Source organism: Vanessa atalanta, chromosome 1, assembly GCF_905147765.1.
Source record: "Vanessa atalanta chromosome 1, ilVanAtal1.2, whole genome shotgun sequence".
Classification (NCBI taxonomy): Eukaryota; Metazoa; Arthropoda; class Insecta; order Lepidoptera; family Nymphalidae; genus Vanessa; species Vanessa atalanta.
This window is the reverse complement of record NC_061871.1, coordinates 9304263-9323963: the sequence shown is the minus strand read 5'-3', so window position 1 is coordinate 9323963 and position 19701 is coordinate 9304263. Positions and strand designations below refer to the sequence as shown.

General features: G+C 31.6%; 1 protein-coding gene and 1 non-coding gene across 10 annotated transcripts in view; one reads left to right on the top strand and one right to left on the bottom strand.

The window, feature by feature from the left end:
• Positions 1-19701, bottom strand: part of LOC125066599 (myocyte-specific enhancer factor 2) — a 151599-nt gene that overhangs the window by 13211 nt on the left and 118687 nt on the right. For 3 of the 9 annotated variants that reach the window (XM_047674766.1, XM_047675386.1, XM_047675303.1), the window contains 8 exons: positions 12471-12614; positions 7674-7811; positions 6500-6565; positions 5437-5737; positions 5051-5289; positions 4487-4629; positions 2691-2848; positions 575-2503 (listed from right to left, as the gene is read on the bottom strand). In XM_047674766.1, the coding sequence (XP_047530722.1) occupies positions 2379-2503; positions 2691-2848; positions 4487-4629; positions 5051-5289; positions 5437-5737; positions 6500-6565; positions 7674-7811; positions 12471-12614 (1314 nt within the window). In that variant the 3' untranslated portion in view covers positions 575-2378. Of the gene's footprint in view, positions 1-574; positions 2504-2690; positions 2849-4486; positions 4630-5050; positions 5290-5436; positions 5738-6499; positions 6566-7673; positions 7812-12470; positions 12615-19701 lie in introns of those variants that run through there. The other 6 variants (XR_007119693.1, XM_047674894.1, XM_047674977.1 and 3 more) reach the window with 6 other exon arrangements.
• On the top strand, positions 4207-4278 carry Trnah-gug. Its single transcript has one exon. It is a non-coding gene; the product is annotated as a tRNA-His (tRNA).

The following is a 19701-nucleotide window of genomic DNA, read 5'->3' as shown; positions in this document are numbered from 1 at the left end:
AATTTTAGAATTTGAAACTCGATATTTGTAACAGTGCAGTGTATTGATATCACATTAACAATTTTAGACTAAACATTATTTTACGGTGTACGAATATACTCCCTCAAACAAGGGCCAACGTTTATTATGCTCCGGTAATAAAATATTAATTCGTATTACAACTAGTTGTGTATAATATTTTACAATGCGAAAATACAATTATTATTCGTTCAGACTTTTGAACTTTAAACTGAGTACTTCCCTGTACAAATTTTAACAAATATACAATAACATTTTGTTACTGTGATTTGAAGAATTAAGCATATTCTTCTATTTATTAATAGTTGTTTTATTTTAACAGTAACATTGAAATTGTTAATTTATTTTTCCTAACGATCGAATACGGTTGACGATTATATATTTCCACCTATTATTCTAACACTAAATAATTCTTTACATTTTGTACAATGATATAAATCAATTAAACATGTCCAAACACATTGTTATGTATGCAAATGAAAACAGTTTTGCAATTGCAAATATTAACATTTATATATATATAGATATATATTTATATATTGTAAATACTTATAAATATTAGGATGTGAAAAAATCGATGCACAAAACGTATAGTACGATACAAATTTGGTAAAATATGGTACATTTAGGCACTGTGAGTAAGGCAACTACAGTGAGGAGATATGAGGGTGGACCTAATACGTGAATTTAAGAGATTTTAAACATTTCAAATGAGAAATATATTTTCTTCAAATTCAAGTATTAGATTATGATTTAAAAGTATAATTCGAAACATTTGAACAATTACAGTATTACGTGGTCGTTTTGGATATCTAGGTAACAACGATATTATAATGAGGAAATCCGTTATGTTTTAATGTTTATATAACATGATCTAAAAATAGGGTGGCTTGTGACTTAATAGTGCTTTACGAAAATATGTATGATTTAGTGATAAATATATTTCTGTGTTTGAGTAAAGCTAACATCATTAACATGTAGTGTGTGTCGAGGACTATTTAAAATACGATTTTTAATGTAACACTTCAGATCACATTAACAAAATATTTTTTTTTTACTAACAACAAGCTTCATTTTTCAATAGCAACCAATAATAGCCACTAATATATAACACTAACATGGGTACTTTAGAAGTACTGTTTTACAATGATATTCAAAATTGACTTGGTTTTTGGTCTGAAAATTAGACACCCCCGCACATTCTAAATAAAGAAATAAATTTGATTTTATATATTTTTTTTATATTTCAGTTTAATTCATAGACAAATTAATATTCAAGTGATGATTTCTAAATTTTAATAGGAGTTCTAAATTTGTATAAATAGAATCGTGTTTACTTACAAGACTGCTTAGAGTGCGAGTGTTATCATAAGAATTTTAAAGCTTCGTGTGGTACCTTTATATAGTCATCTCTACCTAACTTTACCTACTTACATTACATAACATTCGTTCCTAACGGGACGTGTATACATATTATGTAAATATCATTATGATTCTCATGTATAAATATGTCAATAGATAAAGTACATTTTCCAATACATAACTTATTATCTTCTGTGATGACGCTACGCTTACTTAATTTACAAAGATTCAAAGTTCGGATGTCGCACTAATGATATTTTAAAATGGCACAAAAAAACTTTAAAACACTAACACAAAGTCAACAGTCAGTTTAGTTCTCAACGCACTCGCACGTTACTGCGGTCACTTTGTCGCGCACAACACGCCCTCCGGCTGCTCGTAACAGTTCACGCACCGAACTTCAGAATTTGTTTCCACTATAACTAATTGACTATAAGCTAAACAGATAATGGCACGGATTGCACATATAATGTCGCTATTTACAAGGGAAATTGAATTCTATCTAGATACGTTTAAAGTTTAAAATTGATCAGGGTTGCATCTATAACACATAGTTGTACTTAATTTAAACATTAATCCTTACTCTTTAGTGTACTTGCATGTGCATTACATTAATAATTACGTATCATAGAAGGGTTGTGAATATAAACAATTAATCAACATCGACATCTACAGGAAACGAAGGTTTGAAGACAGCGTAGTACTAATCTGCCCTTTTCCATAGGACTGATGACTCCAAAGATTCCAATAACAAATGTATATTTCAATATAACCGCACCATTTAAACATCTTCCGAATTGTTCTTTGATTGATTGTCTAATCCTTACGAGGAAAAGAGCATTTTGTGTAGACCAGGACGGTATAGTACCGAAAGCTCGATGGAGGATTTGCAGCCACGTTTGTTGGGCTTGGAGGTGCGTGGCCCTGGACCTAGCCTGGGCCGTTTAGCAGTGCGGGTGGAGGGGCCTCGGGTAGGAACCGAAGGCCTCATAGCCTAGCTATGTGGCCCAACCTTCGATCCGCGGCCGTTTTGTATGAGGCTGCTCGTAGTCTAGTGGGACGGTGTTGGCGTGCCTCATGTCTTGCCCGGCCGGCGAGCCCATGTTACTTGACGTGACTGATCCTATAATTGAAAAAAATATACAATTTTTATATGTTAGATAAATTTATCAAAGCGCAGTCAGGTAGGAGCGTGTAAAATTAGGCAAATTCCTATTTCTAGAAGTGATATCAAATACAATACTCCGACTTCTCCTATTAAGATGTTTTGCATTTATTACGTAAGTGGAAGGAATAAACTATTTAATTACCATCAATGCCTCCAGACAGATGCGCGGGCTGTGGCGCGGGCGCACGATGCATGTGGTCAGGCGCACGTGGGGGTGACACGGGCTCAGCTTTAATTTTCACGTTGCTAGGCGATGCAGCGGGCGGTGGTGTGCCTCCGCCTAGCACTGGCAGGCTGCTTCTGTTGAGAACAAGAAATTATTAATCTCGTCTAATTTGTATAACTAATAACAATAATTTTAGCAAAACCAATGTTTCAAATCTGACTTAAGAGACAAATACAACTAGCTAGTTTTACAATATTAATGCAATAGATACTAAATCATTAAAATATATGATAGATTAGAAAATGTATTTAAAAAATATATCTTCACTTCTATTACTCAAGTTTCGTTTAATTCACTTGTTTTAATAACCCATGCTCGAATCCAGGTCACGGTAGCGTAACGCTGCCTCGGCGAACCTCTATTTTAAATATTTTTTTGTCTAATTAAAGTGAAATTTATTGGTCTATCCTATTAATTTGGAATCGGCACTTAATTTGGATCTGACACACTTTAAACTCTGGCTATTCGCCTGAAACCAATCCTTCTTTGAAATGCTTATGCTGAAGGAATGGTCATTACTGTACGGACACTTTGACAGAAACGGGGTTTTGAGGAGCCAAAGAATTTAATCATTGAATGCGCTTAACAAAAATCTCTTATTCGGATCCAATGACACCCATGGGTGGCGATCGATAGGCTCTTTTCAAGTTTACGGAAACTTGAAGTAAATTAATTTCACCATAATATATTGTGGTTATAATAAATGGCAGAATTAAAAGAGCTTTAATGCTTTATTTTTTGCTTTTTAACAATGGTAAACAAGAAATAAACAAGACGTAATCGTGCGTAACGAATTTCGTTACGCTGAATGCAACTTCTGGTTGTAAGGCGAATTGTAGTAGCAATTCTGTAGTTATATCTATGATTAGGAGAAATTTTTATATCCACCTTAATATTTTTATATTCATATAGACATCCGTACACGAAGAATATATTAAAGATTTCAATTGATCTCACAAAAAAGTTTTGTATTTGGTAATGAGATTGTTCAATGGAGACTTTTCAATCTTAATATTAAGGGTTGCTTATTTATGTAAATAGTATTCGAGTTTGAAAGAAGTATCAAAAATTGTGACGGAGCATTTAAACCAGCATTGCTAGCTTATATATCGCTCAAAAGTCTACAGAAAACCTAGGTATCGACCCATGTCAACAAATTGTATTGTTTGTACTTGTAGTAATATTTTTTAATTACACTTTAATTTCTTTTTCATTGGGTTGCGTTAATTCAAGGAAAAAATAATTATTTCAAGTAAATAGCGATTGTTATAAGCATATTATAATTTTACGCCAACATTGTTTTGTTCCAAAATGGACAACATCTATATAGTCAACCATTAAATTGAAAGTCAACTGACCGTGAAATTACAAGCTAGAGGCTATAAGAATTATATACAGACAAATTTCAAAGATCTTAATATCAGCTTCGATAGCCGTGATCGTCTAGTGGTTAGGACCCTACGTTGTGGCCGTAGTAACCCAGGTTCGAATCCTGGTCACGGCAGCGTTACGCTGTCTCGGCGAAGCATATATTTTTTATATACAACATGATGGCCTTATTACTTCCTACGTATTTTGTCGATTTAGTTTATATTAAATGGATTAAACATATACCGAAAGACAACTGTGTCTATTGCATTAATACAAGAGTAATTGAATTTATAAGCATTATTTTATTAAGCAAAAAAAATGTATCAAAATTGGGCACAGACATGTACCTGTTGTGTTGTAGAGTCTGCAGTTGATGCGCGCCCCACGTCAGTCCAATGCCCATGTCCGAACTCAGGCTGAAGTCCTGTGGTCCGCCGAAGTTGCCGAGTCCTGAGTAGCTTAGTGGTGTCTGGAACAGACAATGCTATAATTAGACTAACATCTTCGCCGAAAAGAAATGAAAACACATAGTTCATTAAAAATATTCCGTAATTATATATTCATATCATATTATACTTGTATAATTATTATAATCTTTAGTTTTTTTTGTCAACCATTACCATAACAAAAGAAAGATTCCAAGCAAATGAATGTTTGCAATTGAATTCTATCTTTATAATTTTTTTTTTGGCTGGTATGTTTTGGTGCAGGTGCAGGAACCCCTTACCCTGTCATGAGATCTATTGCCAAACTATCTCTAACGTAACTCAAGCGATATACTCATTGAAGATACATGACTGACCCCGCATACTTAAAAAACTAAGTAAGGTTTGTCGGGTGGTTGATTTAACTGCCTTTAATATAATTAGAGATATAATATTAACACTAAAAAGTTTTTAACTCACCTCTCCAGTGTAAGATATATCGTCTTGCGGTGGTGGCATGGAGCTAGGTATAACGACGCGCAGGTTGTTGTGACGGGGCGAATGGTGCGGCGGTGGTGCGTGTGAGTGTGGCTTGTGCGGATGTCGGTGTGGTGAGGGGGAAGGTCCGGGGGAGGGCGAAGGTGTACAGCCCGCGCCGAGTGGCGAGCCGGCTCCTGGGTAACCGTTTGACATTTCTAGCATTCCGCCGCTTGGGTAAACTGAAATATATAAATAGATTATTTATAAGATGCTTAGAAATTTCAATATTAAAATTTATTACGTAAAATTAAGAACTGATCAAATAACTTCATTTTCAGAATTTTCAGCTATTTATTAATTTGTATTTGTACATAATTCACATTTACCTGAATCGGTTTCTGAAGACGATGGCCGTGGACTGATAGAGGAGTGCATTTGTGGACTAGCTTGCAAGAGTGACTGTTCATAATTTCCGACTGGTACGCTGACAGGTAAGTTGTAGTTGCTCCCGGTAACGCCGACTCCGACTCTGCTGCCGTTCAATTGGTTTCGTTGCATCATCATTTGGAATTCCTCGTCTATCTTTGAATACTTTGCCTCGGTCCGTGGTGTCAGGTTATATTCCGGTTCTGCTTCTGGGCTGTCAGGCGACATCACTCCGTTCTTATGCTCTTTCTTTGTTAGTGCCTGTAAGTGTCAGCGAAACCAGCTCAGGTGGCTTGACGAGCCCAAATTATAAATCCAATATGTATGACTGTCATGCAATTTAAAACTCAGTTACATATTAGAATCACCCTCTGTACACACTGTTAGTTTCAAACACGATTCGATATTCGATTTGCAAAATAATTGCTTCTGCCAGTATGTAGAAGAGGGTAGAAATGTGCCATCTATCACAAAACTACAAAGCACTAACTACTAAGTTATACGTGAAAACTTTTTAGCGTACATTTGTGTGTTGTGTCGAATGCAATGTTACAACACTGACTATACCCTTATCGAATCTCGGAGTCAGGTAGGCGCGCTTAATTCAAATAAACACAAAAATATTTATAAAACCCATGCTGCAAGGAAAAAATAACATAAATATTTGGGGTGGCCGGTCATAAACTGTTAGTATGAAACTGGGTGTCTGGTGTTTTGTACTTCATCTTTTTTTTCTAACAGGAAATAAACATACATGCTGCTCGGTGGTGTTTATCTATTTATATTTCTATAGGTATATATAAAAGTGAATTTCACAACATCGATTTTATATACTGGGGATATCTACTGTATCGATATTAGTTATCTAACTGGAGTTTTATTAATATTTTTGGGTTTGTTTTAGTAACACATGGTTGTATTAGGTTTGTTTGTGAGTATAAGCGCTGTTAATTGGATAAGTCAAGTTTGCATGGACATTGCATTGCGATCACGGGCACACAGATGACGCCGTACTTAATGTACCTCGATTATGTTGCGGTTGGTCAGGGACTCGTGCGGTTCGTTGTATTCCGTGTATTTCAGTAACACCTGGAAATTTATTATCGGAATATTATTCTGGATTTTTTTTCGAATACTCATAAAATCGTTGACGCGTATTGAACAAATGTGGAAAATCGATTTCAATCGATATGCAATCGTAATTTTCTTCATTAGCTAGTACGGCTATACGTCTAACTGTCTACGATTAGTGTAGGTTTTTATTAATAGTTTCCAGTTTTATCTAAAATATCTTGTGTATAATGTTCTTATTCTGTGTTCACACATCATTCATCCGATTAAATTGAAACTTTGCATTGTTGTTTGCAGGAAATTTCTATGAGATTATTGTTTAAAAAGAAACACCATTCGTAGTTTTTTTATGTATTGAAGTTATATTGTACCTATATTGTATTCGTCTCTGATGTAATCTTAGAAAGAAATATATTCTCCTTTTTTTAATTATCTTGTTTATATTAAATTGCAATGTTTTTATTTGCTATTAAGGTAATAAACTCCTTTATAATATTAAATTTGATGTATCAACTTTTAGTGATAGTGTATTGAAACGATTAAAATTTAATTAAATTGCAATGAGTTTAATAATTTCAAGGTAGTAAAAATCATATCTATACAATTAAATAATTAACACCTTTTTAAGACATACATATAACACTTTTACTGTTGTACACTTATTTTAAATGGTTTTAAAATTGTTCTTGTTTATATACATGATAAATGATAATTAAAATACAATTAAGCGTAAAAAAATACATTATTCATAAATAAATTAATTTTATTTTTATACTAATTAATTATATCTGGAATTTAACATTAAATTTAAAATAAAATTGTGTTATTATTGGTCGTTATAAATATTTTCTTTAAGTTTGTAATCACAAATTATATCGTATAATTTTATAAGTATTAAAGGACATCGGTGACAAGGACATGGTTTTAACCGCCTGCCATAAAAGTTGGTACATAGGTGTAATATTTTCAAGGAGGATATTATACTATCCGTTTTGTTGTAACTTGTCACTAGGTGGCGCTGTACCCATCGTTGTTCGCCTATTGGTATACAGACAGGGCAATATCTGCCGGGTTTTGCTAACGGAATAAAATAACACTAGATTTTTCAATATTTACGAAATCTTACCTTATCCATATCCGTGCTAGCATATTGGTAAAGTTTGTTGTTGGAGCTGAAGATGATCAGTGCAATCTCACAATCGCACAGGACGCTCAGCTCGTACGCCTTCTTCATCACACCGAATTTACGTTTGTTGAAAGTCACCTGAAAATTAAGAGTTGAATTATTTAGCAGAAGATATATATTGCACTTAAAACAAAGATATATTATTTTGTATGTATTTTATAGTAACATATGGTTGTTTATAGTTCTTCTATATTTATATTATATTTAACGTAAATCCCTGAATGAATTTAATTCACTGATACTCCGAATCCAATTTACTAGTTTTATTCAGAAAATTATATGGATTATTGGAATTTCAAGAACATAATATGTCGCTACTGTTATTTTGTACTATATTTAACAGGAAAGGAAAACTGATTATTTTCTTATATTTGATTATTAATATTCATATTAATTTTAAACTTCTTCTAATTACACAGGACGGTTTAGTATAGCGCATACTGTAAATCTACAAGCATAAAAATTAAAATAAGAATTTAATTATTGGAAAAAATTGGCCATATATGGCATATTCATTCGCTCGTGGATTTGTCGTCGCGTTAGAGGGGGGCATTATGTGTTTATACTCCTGACAACGTGTCTGCAACATTTTATGATAATCGATTGAGTAATTATTATTATAACGTGAAATCGTTAAAGACAAACTCATTGTCATATTGAGAATATTAGTTAGAATAATGATGCAAAAAAATAGAATTTGACATTTGCGAGCTGTTTAACGTTTTAGTTGCATTTTAATATTTCAATATGTAAGACTTACTTTTATTGACTTCATTAACGTGTTATTATATCAACAACAATAAATATTTTTGTTAAGAAATCGTTGTACGAAACAATGAAAAGTGTTATGTAGTAATTTGCTCATTGATTACTTATGGAGCAAAAGTCGATTAATGAAACACTTTTATTTGTCTATTTTAATATACTCTTCCTATATATACTACGTGTAAATCATTTTACATTGTTGTTTACAATGAAACAATATTAAACAGTTTTAATTATAAAATTTATTAATATCATTTTGATATCTTTCAACACTATGTATAATAAATCAAAATGATTAAATTACAATACAGTTTCACGGAACAATTTAAAGGCCAGAAAATATTATGAGGACAAAAATTATGAATGTGTCGTGCAAGTTCATAAACAGCGCGTACTGTATGTATACAAAGAAATTATTGTATTAAAAACGGCGTCGAAAGTTATCGCTCTCAATTTATTAGGTCACGGACACTTAAATGAGTAATTATAAGCTGGACCTGTTATATATGTATGTACGTTTAGTTAAATGAAGTTAAATTTTATTATAAAGTTGGAGAGTGTATTGATAACATGAAGTTAACTGTGAAACTGCCAGTGTGATGTGAAAAAAAAACTGCTTTAGAAATATTCGTTTATTGAAAGTGATTGCTATAAATACCGATCAAAATATAACGCGGATGAAAACGCGAACCAAACATTTAATTTGGCTGGAATTTTATGACTTATTCCAAACATTTTTAGTACATATTTTCTGTTTCAGCTTAACTTGTATTATCTTTTTTAAGTGTAGGTTTTTTAATTATGATTTCAACGCCCAGGGTAGACTGTCTACAGCCAAAAATTAGGTATTTACTTAATATTTTTTAATTTTCAGATGTAATTGTATTTAATTATTAAAAATAAATTATTCATTAAGTTAAGCAATTAAATTATTATTGCAAAGTATAACGCAATAAAAACAAACTGTAAATCTTTCGAAATTAAATAAATTATATTTATCTGATGAAATATTTTTTTAATTTCCGTGAATAAATATGGTATTATAAAATATTCTTTAAAAATATTATTTTCTAAAATACAATCAATATCCTCAGTTCGCTCTCAATTATGTTTCCTGTTTTCCATTTTATCATACGAAACATTTTTATCGTCGAATTGATTATATTATGAGCTAACTAGCTTGGTGTGCGTTGCATCTCTTTAAGTATTTTTGTAATATAACATCCGATATGCCACCGATTGTACGATATTGGAAGTCTTTACTAAGGTACCTATAACAAATATACAAAGCTTCGAACAATAATATCCAAGTTTCATAGGTATAAGATACTGCCTCGTTGTTCTAGTGGCTAGAAATGACGCCGCATATCCCGAGTTCCTGGGGTCAAATCTCAGGTCAAGCCGATAGTCCGTTATTTGGTTTTTTTATTGAAAAATTTTCAGTAACAGCTCGGAATGATGTATGAAGTACGCACACACTTGTGCACTAAAATATGCCCTACGTACGTCTCCCTTCAGAACTCGATCAGGACGACATCATCATCGTCACAAAAGGTATTAAATTTAGTATTTAATAATATGAACTTAGTATATATTAGGGTCAATATAAGGTATGTTTATGTAGAGGGTATTTAATAAGTGTTCATTTATTTCACCAGTAGCGTAAGCTTCCCATAATTGGTCGGTTGGTTATTTTAACTCAAAACAGCGATATATTAAGTAGTTTTATTGCATTGTTTTTTTTTTTCATTTACGTGGCTGTAATCCGATGCAATTATCGATTCGAGAATAAAACAGCTTAAATCACAAGCTAAAGACAATGTAAGTAACGTATAATGTCGCTTAAAATGTATTGAAGCATTTCACAATAACAACTAATTAAATACAAGTTGTTTCACATTACGCGCTATTACCTACATTCTAGTTTAGCACTTGCAAAATGCAAATTGACCTTCGCAACAAACATTTCAGCCGTCTGATGCTCACATTAAACCAATCAGCTTTGACCTCCTCCCACCATGGCTTTTTATAATAATTAAGCGAGCTCGAAGAAGCTTTATGGCTCAGTGGAGACTGGACAGGGGTATGTAGTTGTATAATTAATAAATTACAAGCAAGAGCGGTCATTGTCCCTAGCGATAATGTTAGCCGCGCGTTCTGCTGATATGTCCATCTGTTAGGTCAGACCAATAAGGTCATTATTTTCACCCTTTAACAACCTTGTATGTAATTTACGTTTTAATTTTTACTATTTGTTATTTTGCGAACTGTCTTTATTGGTAATTTGTAAGTGTAACTTTACCTAAATGAATCGCTGTTTAAGCTTGCAAGGCCCTAGCTAGGACGACTTTGCTTGGATAGAAGTAGGGGTTAACCCCTTTTTAGGGAGATATAAACAAGTAAGCTAAGCGTTTTTCGCCGGTAGGGTTGTAATGCATCCAATGTTGTTTATCATGATTTTATTAAAATAGCTTGTAATATCTCAGAAATACTAGTGTTTTGATTTTCATTACGCTCTTTATTTTATTATGTAATAAAATAAACTGCCTTAAACCAACAAAAGCTACCGTGTAGGTATCTGTTATACATTTGGTTAATTTCGCATGATAAACGCCCATACAAATTTTCTCGCCAGCCAAGTTGATATAACTGTACAATAAAGCATACTAGTAAACCTCTTTAAGGACTCAGATACTGAAATTTTATATTTAAAATATTGTAATGCGAAAGTAACTCTGTCTGTTTGTCTGTTGCTCTTTTACGGCCAAACCACTGAACCGAATTTGATGAAATTTGGTACGAAGCAAGCTTGAATTCCAATGAAAGACAAAAGTTACTTTTTTAAGCCGATCACGTAGAGAGCAGCCCTAAAACGCGAGCGAATAATTATGATTATAAAATAGATTTATTTATTTGACGACCTCCGTGGTCGAGTAGTGTGTACACCGGTTTTCATGGGTACGCCACTCCAAGGTCCCGGGTTCGATTCCCTGCCGAGTCGATGTAGAAAAAGTTTATTAGTTTTCTATGTTGTCTTGGGTCTGGGTGTTTGTGGTACCGTCGTTACTTTTCATTTTCCATAACGTAAGTGCTTTAGCTACTTACATTGGGATCAGAGTAATGTATGTTATGTTATCCAATATTTATTATATTTATTACTATTTATATTGTATGCAGGTTTAATAATGGTTTATTTCCTCTTTTTATGTTTTTGCAAAGTTGCGATCCGCTTTAAATATTATTTTTAGATATAATATATATAATCGTGGTTAAATTACGAACATTAAATTTAAAATGTTATTTTTTTGTTTTCCAGTATCATAGGTTTGGATAAAAATTTAAATACAAACGTCAAAGTGATATAATGTTTTCTATGACAGATTTCGATTTTTGAACTAAATTATTTAATTAATAAATTAACTTTTAAATAAATAATAAATATCTCTCTTTCATATTTTTATTCTACTTGATTTATGCTCCATATTGAACGACTACAATGTTGTGTCGTACTAACCGAAGAATGTATACTTGTAAAGGCATCAGTGTTATCTTCTTCAACTGCATTACATGGCCTTATTTACCAAAGTTACATATTATGCGTAATAAATACATTTTAAAAGACAGCATTTGTGAATAATTTAAAGCTAAAACTGTATTTGATAATATCGTACCTCTCTCACTGTTTGTGCTTTAAAATATGAGTTTAAATGAAGTTTGAACCAACAAGTTCAATGGTTAGAACACGTATAGCTGAATCGAAGATCGGGTAACAAGGTCGGGTAACTACTGAATTTTCATGTGCTTAATTAGTGTAGTCGATTGTGAAGGATAACATCGTAAGAAAACCTTAATATTATTTAGTTACTTAAACAAGATAAATGAAAGTATTTCTTAGGGTTACTTAAAACGATGTCTATATTTCATGTATGTTCGCAATCGAAGGCCTAAGACATATAATATTTTGTTACCAACCTGTCGATTCCGTTCATCCGTGATCCGTGATATTTGTATTTTCTTCCGACCCATGGTGGCAGCAATCTTGGAGAGGGTTTGAGGAGCGGGGGGAGAACGACAGTGGCCGGGCGGCTGGCTGCTTCTACGGACGTCAACAGCTATCTGTTGGCAAACGATAGTGCATTTTAGTACTATTAACATAAAGGTAACTTTTAATTAAACCTAATATTAATTCACAAAATATGCGGAAAAATATACAACCTACATGCGTGAGACAAATAAACGAAAGTATTTTTAGTACTTTTAAGTCTTTTTATTTGATTTATATAGTATCGAACTTAAATATATAAAAATGTACATTAAAAACGAGATTTCCAAGGGCACTTGTGAGAAAGTAACACGATTAGAAGTATTTCCGTAAACAAACTACACTCTACCACTAACGAAAACTGATGATTTAGAAAAAAAAATTAAAAGTACATTTATTTCGTTTCAAATAAATAGTCTGAGCTCATCTATTAGCCCTAATCAAATAAAACATGGCGATACTGTCAACATTCACGAATCCATGAGCGGTAGGTGATAAATTTGCATAATGACCCCCACAGTCAGCCCCCATGACCTAAATTTTTCCTAATCGACAAGCGATTTCTGACAAGAAGTGGGCTATGATGAGAGCGATGAATACAGAATGTTACAATGTCATATAATAGTATTATTTACTATTTAAAAAGTTATAGTAACTTACATCATACTTTACAACAATTATTTTTTATTGGTGGTTGACCGAACCAAAAGTAAGAACAATCCACTCATACCCATATAGTACCCACAAAACATTCATCACATAAACAGATTAAAAATTAAAAAAAATTAAAATATTTCGTCAAATTAAAAACTACCACCGATCGTAAGTAGGACAACAAATAAGGGTGAGAGATAAAATAAATGAAATCTATACATAATAATAACACAACATAACATGATATAAATGTTCTTATCTAATTCTGAATTTTTTTTCACGAAATGTTTGTGTTGAAATCAAGACTAGCGTTATGTTATTAAATACTGAATTTGTGTATATAATATAGGTTTGTAACTAAAGGAAATTGTGAGGCAGCCTACAAAAGTGAGACGAGATCCAGCCACTTGTAGAGCAGTATAGCAACTGGCAGTGGAACATTGTAGTGGCAACTACAAACCTCTTATAGCGAAGCAAAGAGAAGTCACAGACTGTTAATAAACAAAATAATCGATTTAATTCCAATAATTCCAATAATTCAATAAATTGAAATTTCAATTATATTAATTCAACATGATCTCAGTTAACTGTAATTAAAACTGGTTAACGGTAATGTTTGATAAAACCAGTCTCTTATTTTGTATATTAAACGTCTGATAACTTAAAAACGTGGTCATACGGTGGTACAGATAAAATGATTTAAAATATTTTATCCTTCTCAAAATATATGTCTGTAACTAAGCCAGCCACTCGTATACAACAAGTAAAACGTTATGTGTTTTTTATTTGTGTTGCATTTTCCTCTTTTTGTTCAGACTCATATTGCCCAGTTTCCCTCACTCTCGCATGTGTGAGTTGGCGGTCACGCATTACGTTGCATGTTTGCACTTAGCTGAGCACATATAGATGTGGCGGTCAGTGTGTGAGTAAAGGGTGAGTAGGGGAGAGGGTGTCAGGTCACTGTGTTTATAGGTGGCTTGTTACGTGGCATTTGCGTTTAATCAGGCATTATCAAATGCTTTATATGAGTGACGGTAAATCTTACTTAACGTGCCGTGATTTCAGATACGTTTATTTCTTTTTTAATTTATGAGGCAAAAATATTGTTATTACCAACCGGATTTATAATAAAGAAAGCATACGAATGTAATAAAATAGTTTAAAGTATTTATATGGTATTTAATTTTATAAACGGATACTTTTGTTTTAGAAACATGACAGAATGAAAAATATTGTAATAAATTTAAGGTGAAAAGTATTCAATTATTACAACTTTAATTATAACGATGAAATTAATAATTTTAAATATTACAAGCGGAAAATTATGAAAAGGTCACACGCCTCATCTTTTTTACCTTACCTTACATTTTAAATACAACAATGACCCCGTGTAAAATGTGTTTGCGGAAAGTTTTTTTTTTTTGCAATGATAAAATATTTACAAGGACGCCTCTATAAATCATTCACTGTATGCGATTTTATTTTTAGAAACAAAAGTTAGCTAATTCTGAAAGCTAATTATGAATTTTTTAATTACAAATGTATAATTTTGCAATAGATTTGCATTGTAATAGTCTAAAAATACTTTTATAGTTAAAAATATAAAATCTCATCATCAGATCTTTACGTCATACACAAAAACACGAAACAACGAGCAATTTATGGATGGTTATTTGACTCTTTAATTAAATGTTTTTTATCATTCTATATATATATTACTAATTTTAGACCTTTAATCAGAGATTTTAATGGATCTTAGATTTGTAAAAATCGATAGACCTATCGGTAATATACGTCAATTATTTTAAACGGAATCATAATAATGACATAATAAACAGTCATATTAAGTAAATTATGATATAACTTCTAGAAGGGATTTAATATGTTCTATTATATAATTATTTTTATTTCAAAATTTCTTCTTTATTAAACAGATCTTACACACAAAGGTTTTCTGGAAGAGATCACTCTCATACCGTATTATTATATTTTTATCAATAATTCTGATATAGAATAAATTTATATTATATTTTATAATTGCAAAAAGTGGAAATAAATGTATTATTTAGGTTTTCGACATGTTTTTAATGTTCAAAGTGCTATTGAAACGTACGTGGGTGTTACGACGCCTACGCTTTTCAGGGAATTGTGACGTTCACGCGTCGAACGGTATACTATTTAAATATAAAAGAATATTTAAATACAGTGATTCATATTGATTTATATTCTATTTGTAGATTACATTGGTAGTTATTATATGATGAATTAAATAAGTATTTTATGGTCTGACATATCGATTTATAACTAAATGTGTAGGCTATAAACTTACTTTTGATTTACCTCTTTACTAATTAAATAGTAAATAATATAGGTAGTACCTTCATGTTCTACATACCTGTACAAAGTGAGAGGTATTAGTATTTAAAGAAATTGGTCGATGTATTAAAATGAGTGGACATTAAATATACAACAATTTAAAACCGCATATACAAATAATGTAATTATTAGAACATCGATAATTTCAAATAAATTTTGTTAATGATCTAGTTAGAATTATATTCAAACATAACATAGTACTTATGTCTGTTGACGTTTAATCTAATATTGTAACACTATTATAATATAGGCATTACACAAGACCAAGCCAAGGACTAGGGCATTCGATAACTTACCTAACACATATATCTCTATAGTCTAGTACATGTTTAAGTGTTTTTATATACGACTTCGCATTCATTATAGTACGATGTAACCGAACGAAGTATATAACAAAATACGAAGTTATTCTTTGACAATAACCTAAAGTATATCATTCACCCTCCATTTGTACGATCAATTGAAATAAGGTTTTATAACATAAAACCTTTTTGATTCGAATATCAATGTTTATGAGAAACAAACTTTTACATTTATAATATTTGTTAAGATAATCATTACGAACGTTAGTGTGCATTCAATAAAGTCGAGTCTTTTGTTTCACACTGATTCGTTCCGCATTGGCGGAAAAACGTTTTTTTGGCGTAAACTCTGGTTGAGACAGGTCAGTTAATGGAATTCGCTTTATGTGTGTTTCACCAAGTAAAATGTGTTGACACATTCTGTAATGTTATAGAAAACAAACCTCGTTTCGATCAATACCTATATATTTTAAGTTATTTTAATACTCGGGGCATTAGCATCAAAGGTAACATTATCCTTATTCGAAATACTTATTTAGTTTAGGCGCTCTTGATTAATTATACTCATAGCAATTATTTTATAAATACTTGAATATTAAAACATATTCGGAATTTAAATCGTAATATATATTTTTTTAAAGTATAAGGAGCAGATTTTTGTCCATTTTTGTGTATGTATATGACATGGTATCATGATTTTGTACGAAAGTAGAAATTAATTTTCTGATCTTCAAATATTTCTATTACTTATTAAAACTAAATGACAAGGTAGAGTGCGTCGACGAGTAGTTAAATATGACGAGGGAGAGGTTTTAAAACGACAACCTTGTCTTAGAGTACGTGTAGATTTGCGCTGTGACTGTAAGTAGACTGTAAACAACTAAACGCCCGCGTCTGGTTGACACAAGTCATTTGAATAGGTTTTAACTAATTGATAAAGATTATATACAACCATTTCACACTCAAACGTGTGTGTTATTCATGTGTGCGTGCTTTACATCAAACTGATCCTGGAATAATAATATATAATAAGATAATTTAATAAGTAACGTTATTCGATACAAGCAACCTGTTTTAATAGAAACAATTAATTCTTGAATGAACATAATTATTAATATACTTTCAAATCTACGCACCTTCACTGGAATATTTACGAGGTTTACGTAATATCAATAATCGTATCATATCTTATTTGCTTCGTTAGTCTTTGTTTGATAACTTTGATACTAGTTCGCAAACAAATTCCGCCGCATCATTTCTTCACCTTTCATGAACACCTGTTTTCCCCGCTCTCCTCTAGCCGCGTGACCTTGCGGGGGGAGCTGGGCAAAAAGCGCCCACGCTAACGTAATAAGCACTCCATTTTGAACCTTGTTCGCATGAACTAAGATTCATTCGTGGGTGTAGATTTAAATGGTCAGGATACTTGTGCACATAACAGATTGAAATTCGATTGTGTTCGTATATCTACAGGAAGATAATATCGCTTGTTTACTGTATCTGGTCGATACAAAGTAATTCATTAGTTTAGTTATATGCGTTTCAGATTGGGCACCTTTGTTCAACGCTTGTTGGTTTTACTGTTGAAATGATGATTAAATTTGTGATTTTAATCACATTCTAAAAAAATCTAACGTAACAGGTTATTATTTGTATATTTAAATATAGTATCAATGAAAACCGCTCTTTGTAGCGAGTATATTTTTCTACAAGGTTATGGAATGCAAAATGACGACAAAGAAAACTAAACATTATAGTTTAAAATAAAATATTTCGTTTAAACTTGTGACTAAAACTGTATCAATCCACTTAATGGGTAAATAAATGCATTTTGTTTAAAAATTAGTGCAGATCGTTGAAAATTTCAACAAAGAAAGTGATTCATATTCCTCATAATTAATATTCAGTTTTTACTTAACAAAGGACGATTTAACGATGTAAGTTGATGTACATTGAAATTTTAGTTTTATTTTAATATTACCGAGAGGCAAATATATGTAAGGGAGGTTCTAGTGCATTTGCAAGCCGAGATTGCACGTGTAACTGCCTCCCACTCTCTCCTCCTCCCACGCATAAATCCCAATGTAAGGGCGAATGAGAGGGAAATCTAATAACGACTAACAGTCCGCGGAAATCCGGAAAATATTATTTGATATTCTTCAATAAGTAATTAAAGTTGAAGTAATTAATTAAGTTTAAAAAACTGCAGTGTTTTATAATGGTATCAATTAAATGCTAAATTACGCCAATGCACTTAGTGAATTCTTTATAAGATATTCGTTATAAGTTCTTTCAGCTACAGTGATAATATATCAGAGTATTAGTTGAACCTAACAATTTGTAAAATTACCGGGAATATGTGACAATAGTGGAAAATTATATTACACTGGTAATAATCGACTCAATGAGGTGAGTTGGGTGTCAAAGAAAAAGTGTAATCATAGAAAATATAGGTTGGAAAATGCGGTAGCTGCTACTTATGCCGTAACGACTTTTTATGCATGAATATTGCATAAGAATCGGACAAGCACAAGCACCATTTATGATTTTAAATGCTTAAGTGGTATTTACAATTTCTTTAGTTTCTCTACATACTATAAAACAAAGTCGCTTTCCGACGTTTTTGCGCTTCCATCTTTTAAACTACGTAATTGATTTTAATGCTGATTTTAAAAATGAATTAATATTTTATTTTATTTATTTTAATTGAATAAAATGGATTATTTTAAAAAATAGCTGATTACTCGATTTACTACTCTTTTATTATTTAATTATTACTTATAGTATTTCTTTTTGTTATTTGTTAACTATATGCGTTCATGTAATTAAATCGTTGAACTTTTGCTAAATGTTTGTTTTTTTATATTAAATTTTGCTTTTTTATTTAATGCGCCCTGCAATGCAGGTGGATTCAAATTACATTATTTGTAAGAGTTTCGTTATGCTACAAATTATGCTTTTGAAATATATTTGTCACAACCGTATTTAATGAGATTCAGGAATTGATCCTGAAATTTGATCCACTAGGAAGGACATAGGTTACATTTTTATTCCTAACAATTGACGACTAATCACTAAGAAGCCTTGCGCCCCCACTCCACTAGTATCTTAAATTAATGAAGGTATGCTTAAAAAATATAAATTATTTGATATTTTAATTAAACAGTTAATAATCTGATATCCGCTTAATATTAATGACAAGAACAGATTACAAAATAATGAATGATAATTTTTATATATCATTTTAATAAATATATGATCTCCTTTCCTGTAAACCTTGATATGGAATAAAATATTAAGCCAAATTCGCCCAATCAGTAGTGAAAGTAATATTGACTTTGGGCCAACTTGATTTTAAGAATAATATCTACAATGTGTATTGAAGGTAAATTTAATTATTTTCCAAAATATAAACAAAAAACATTGTGATTATTGGCTTCTTATATGGAAGTAGTTTTTTTTATTTGGAAATCAAAAATTTACTCGAATTAATGACAAATTATCACCTTTTTAAGAGTCAAGAGACAAATATGACTTGCCTAGGACAATTACACCTCAAACGTTTAATATAACTTGGATCAAAAACATTTTGCCTTTTAAGCCTGAATACGTTCCTTTTAAAAAGTATTAACTAATGATAGTAAGTAGATACGTACCAAAAGATATAATATTTGTACTAGTACTAGCTATATAGGGCAGTAGGCTTTGTGCAGTACCCGTCCAGGTGGTTACTACTGACTCATCATTATTTTACAGCATTTGCATGGATTGATCTGTTGCGTTTCGAGGATCCTATGTAAGCAGATCACCATTACCGGCCACACCACAC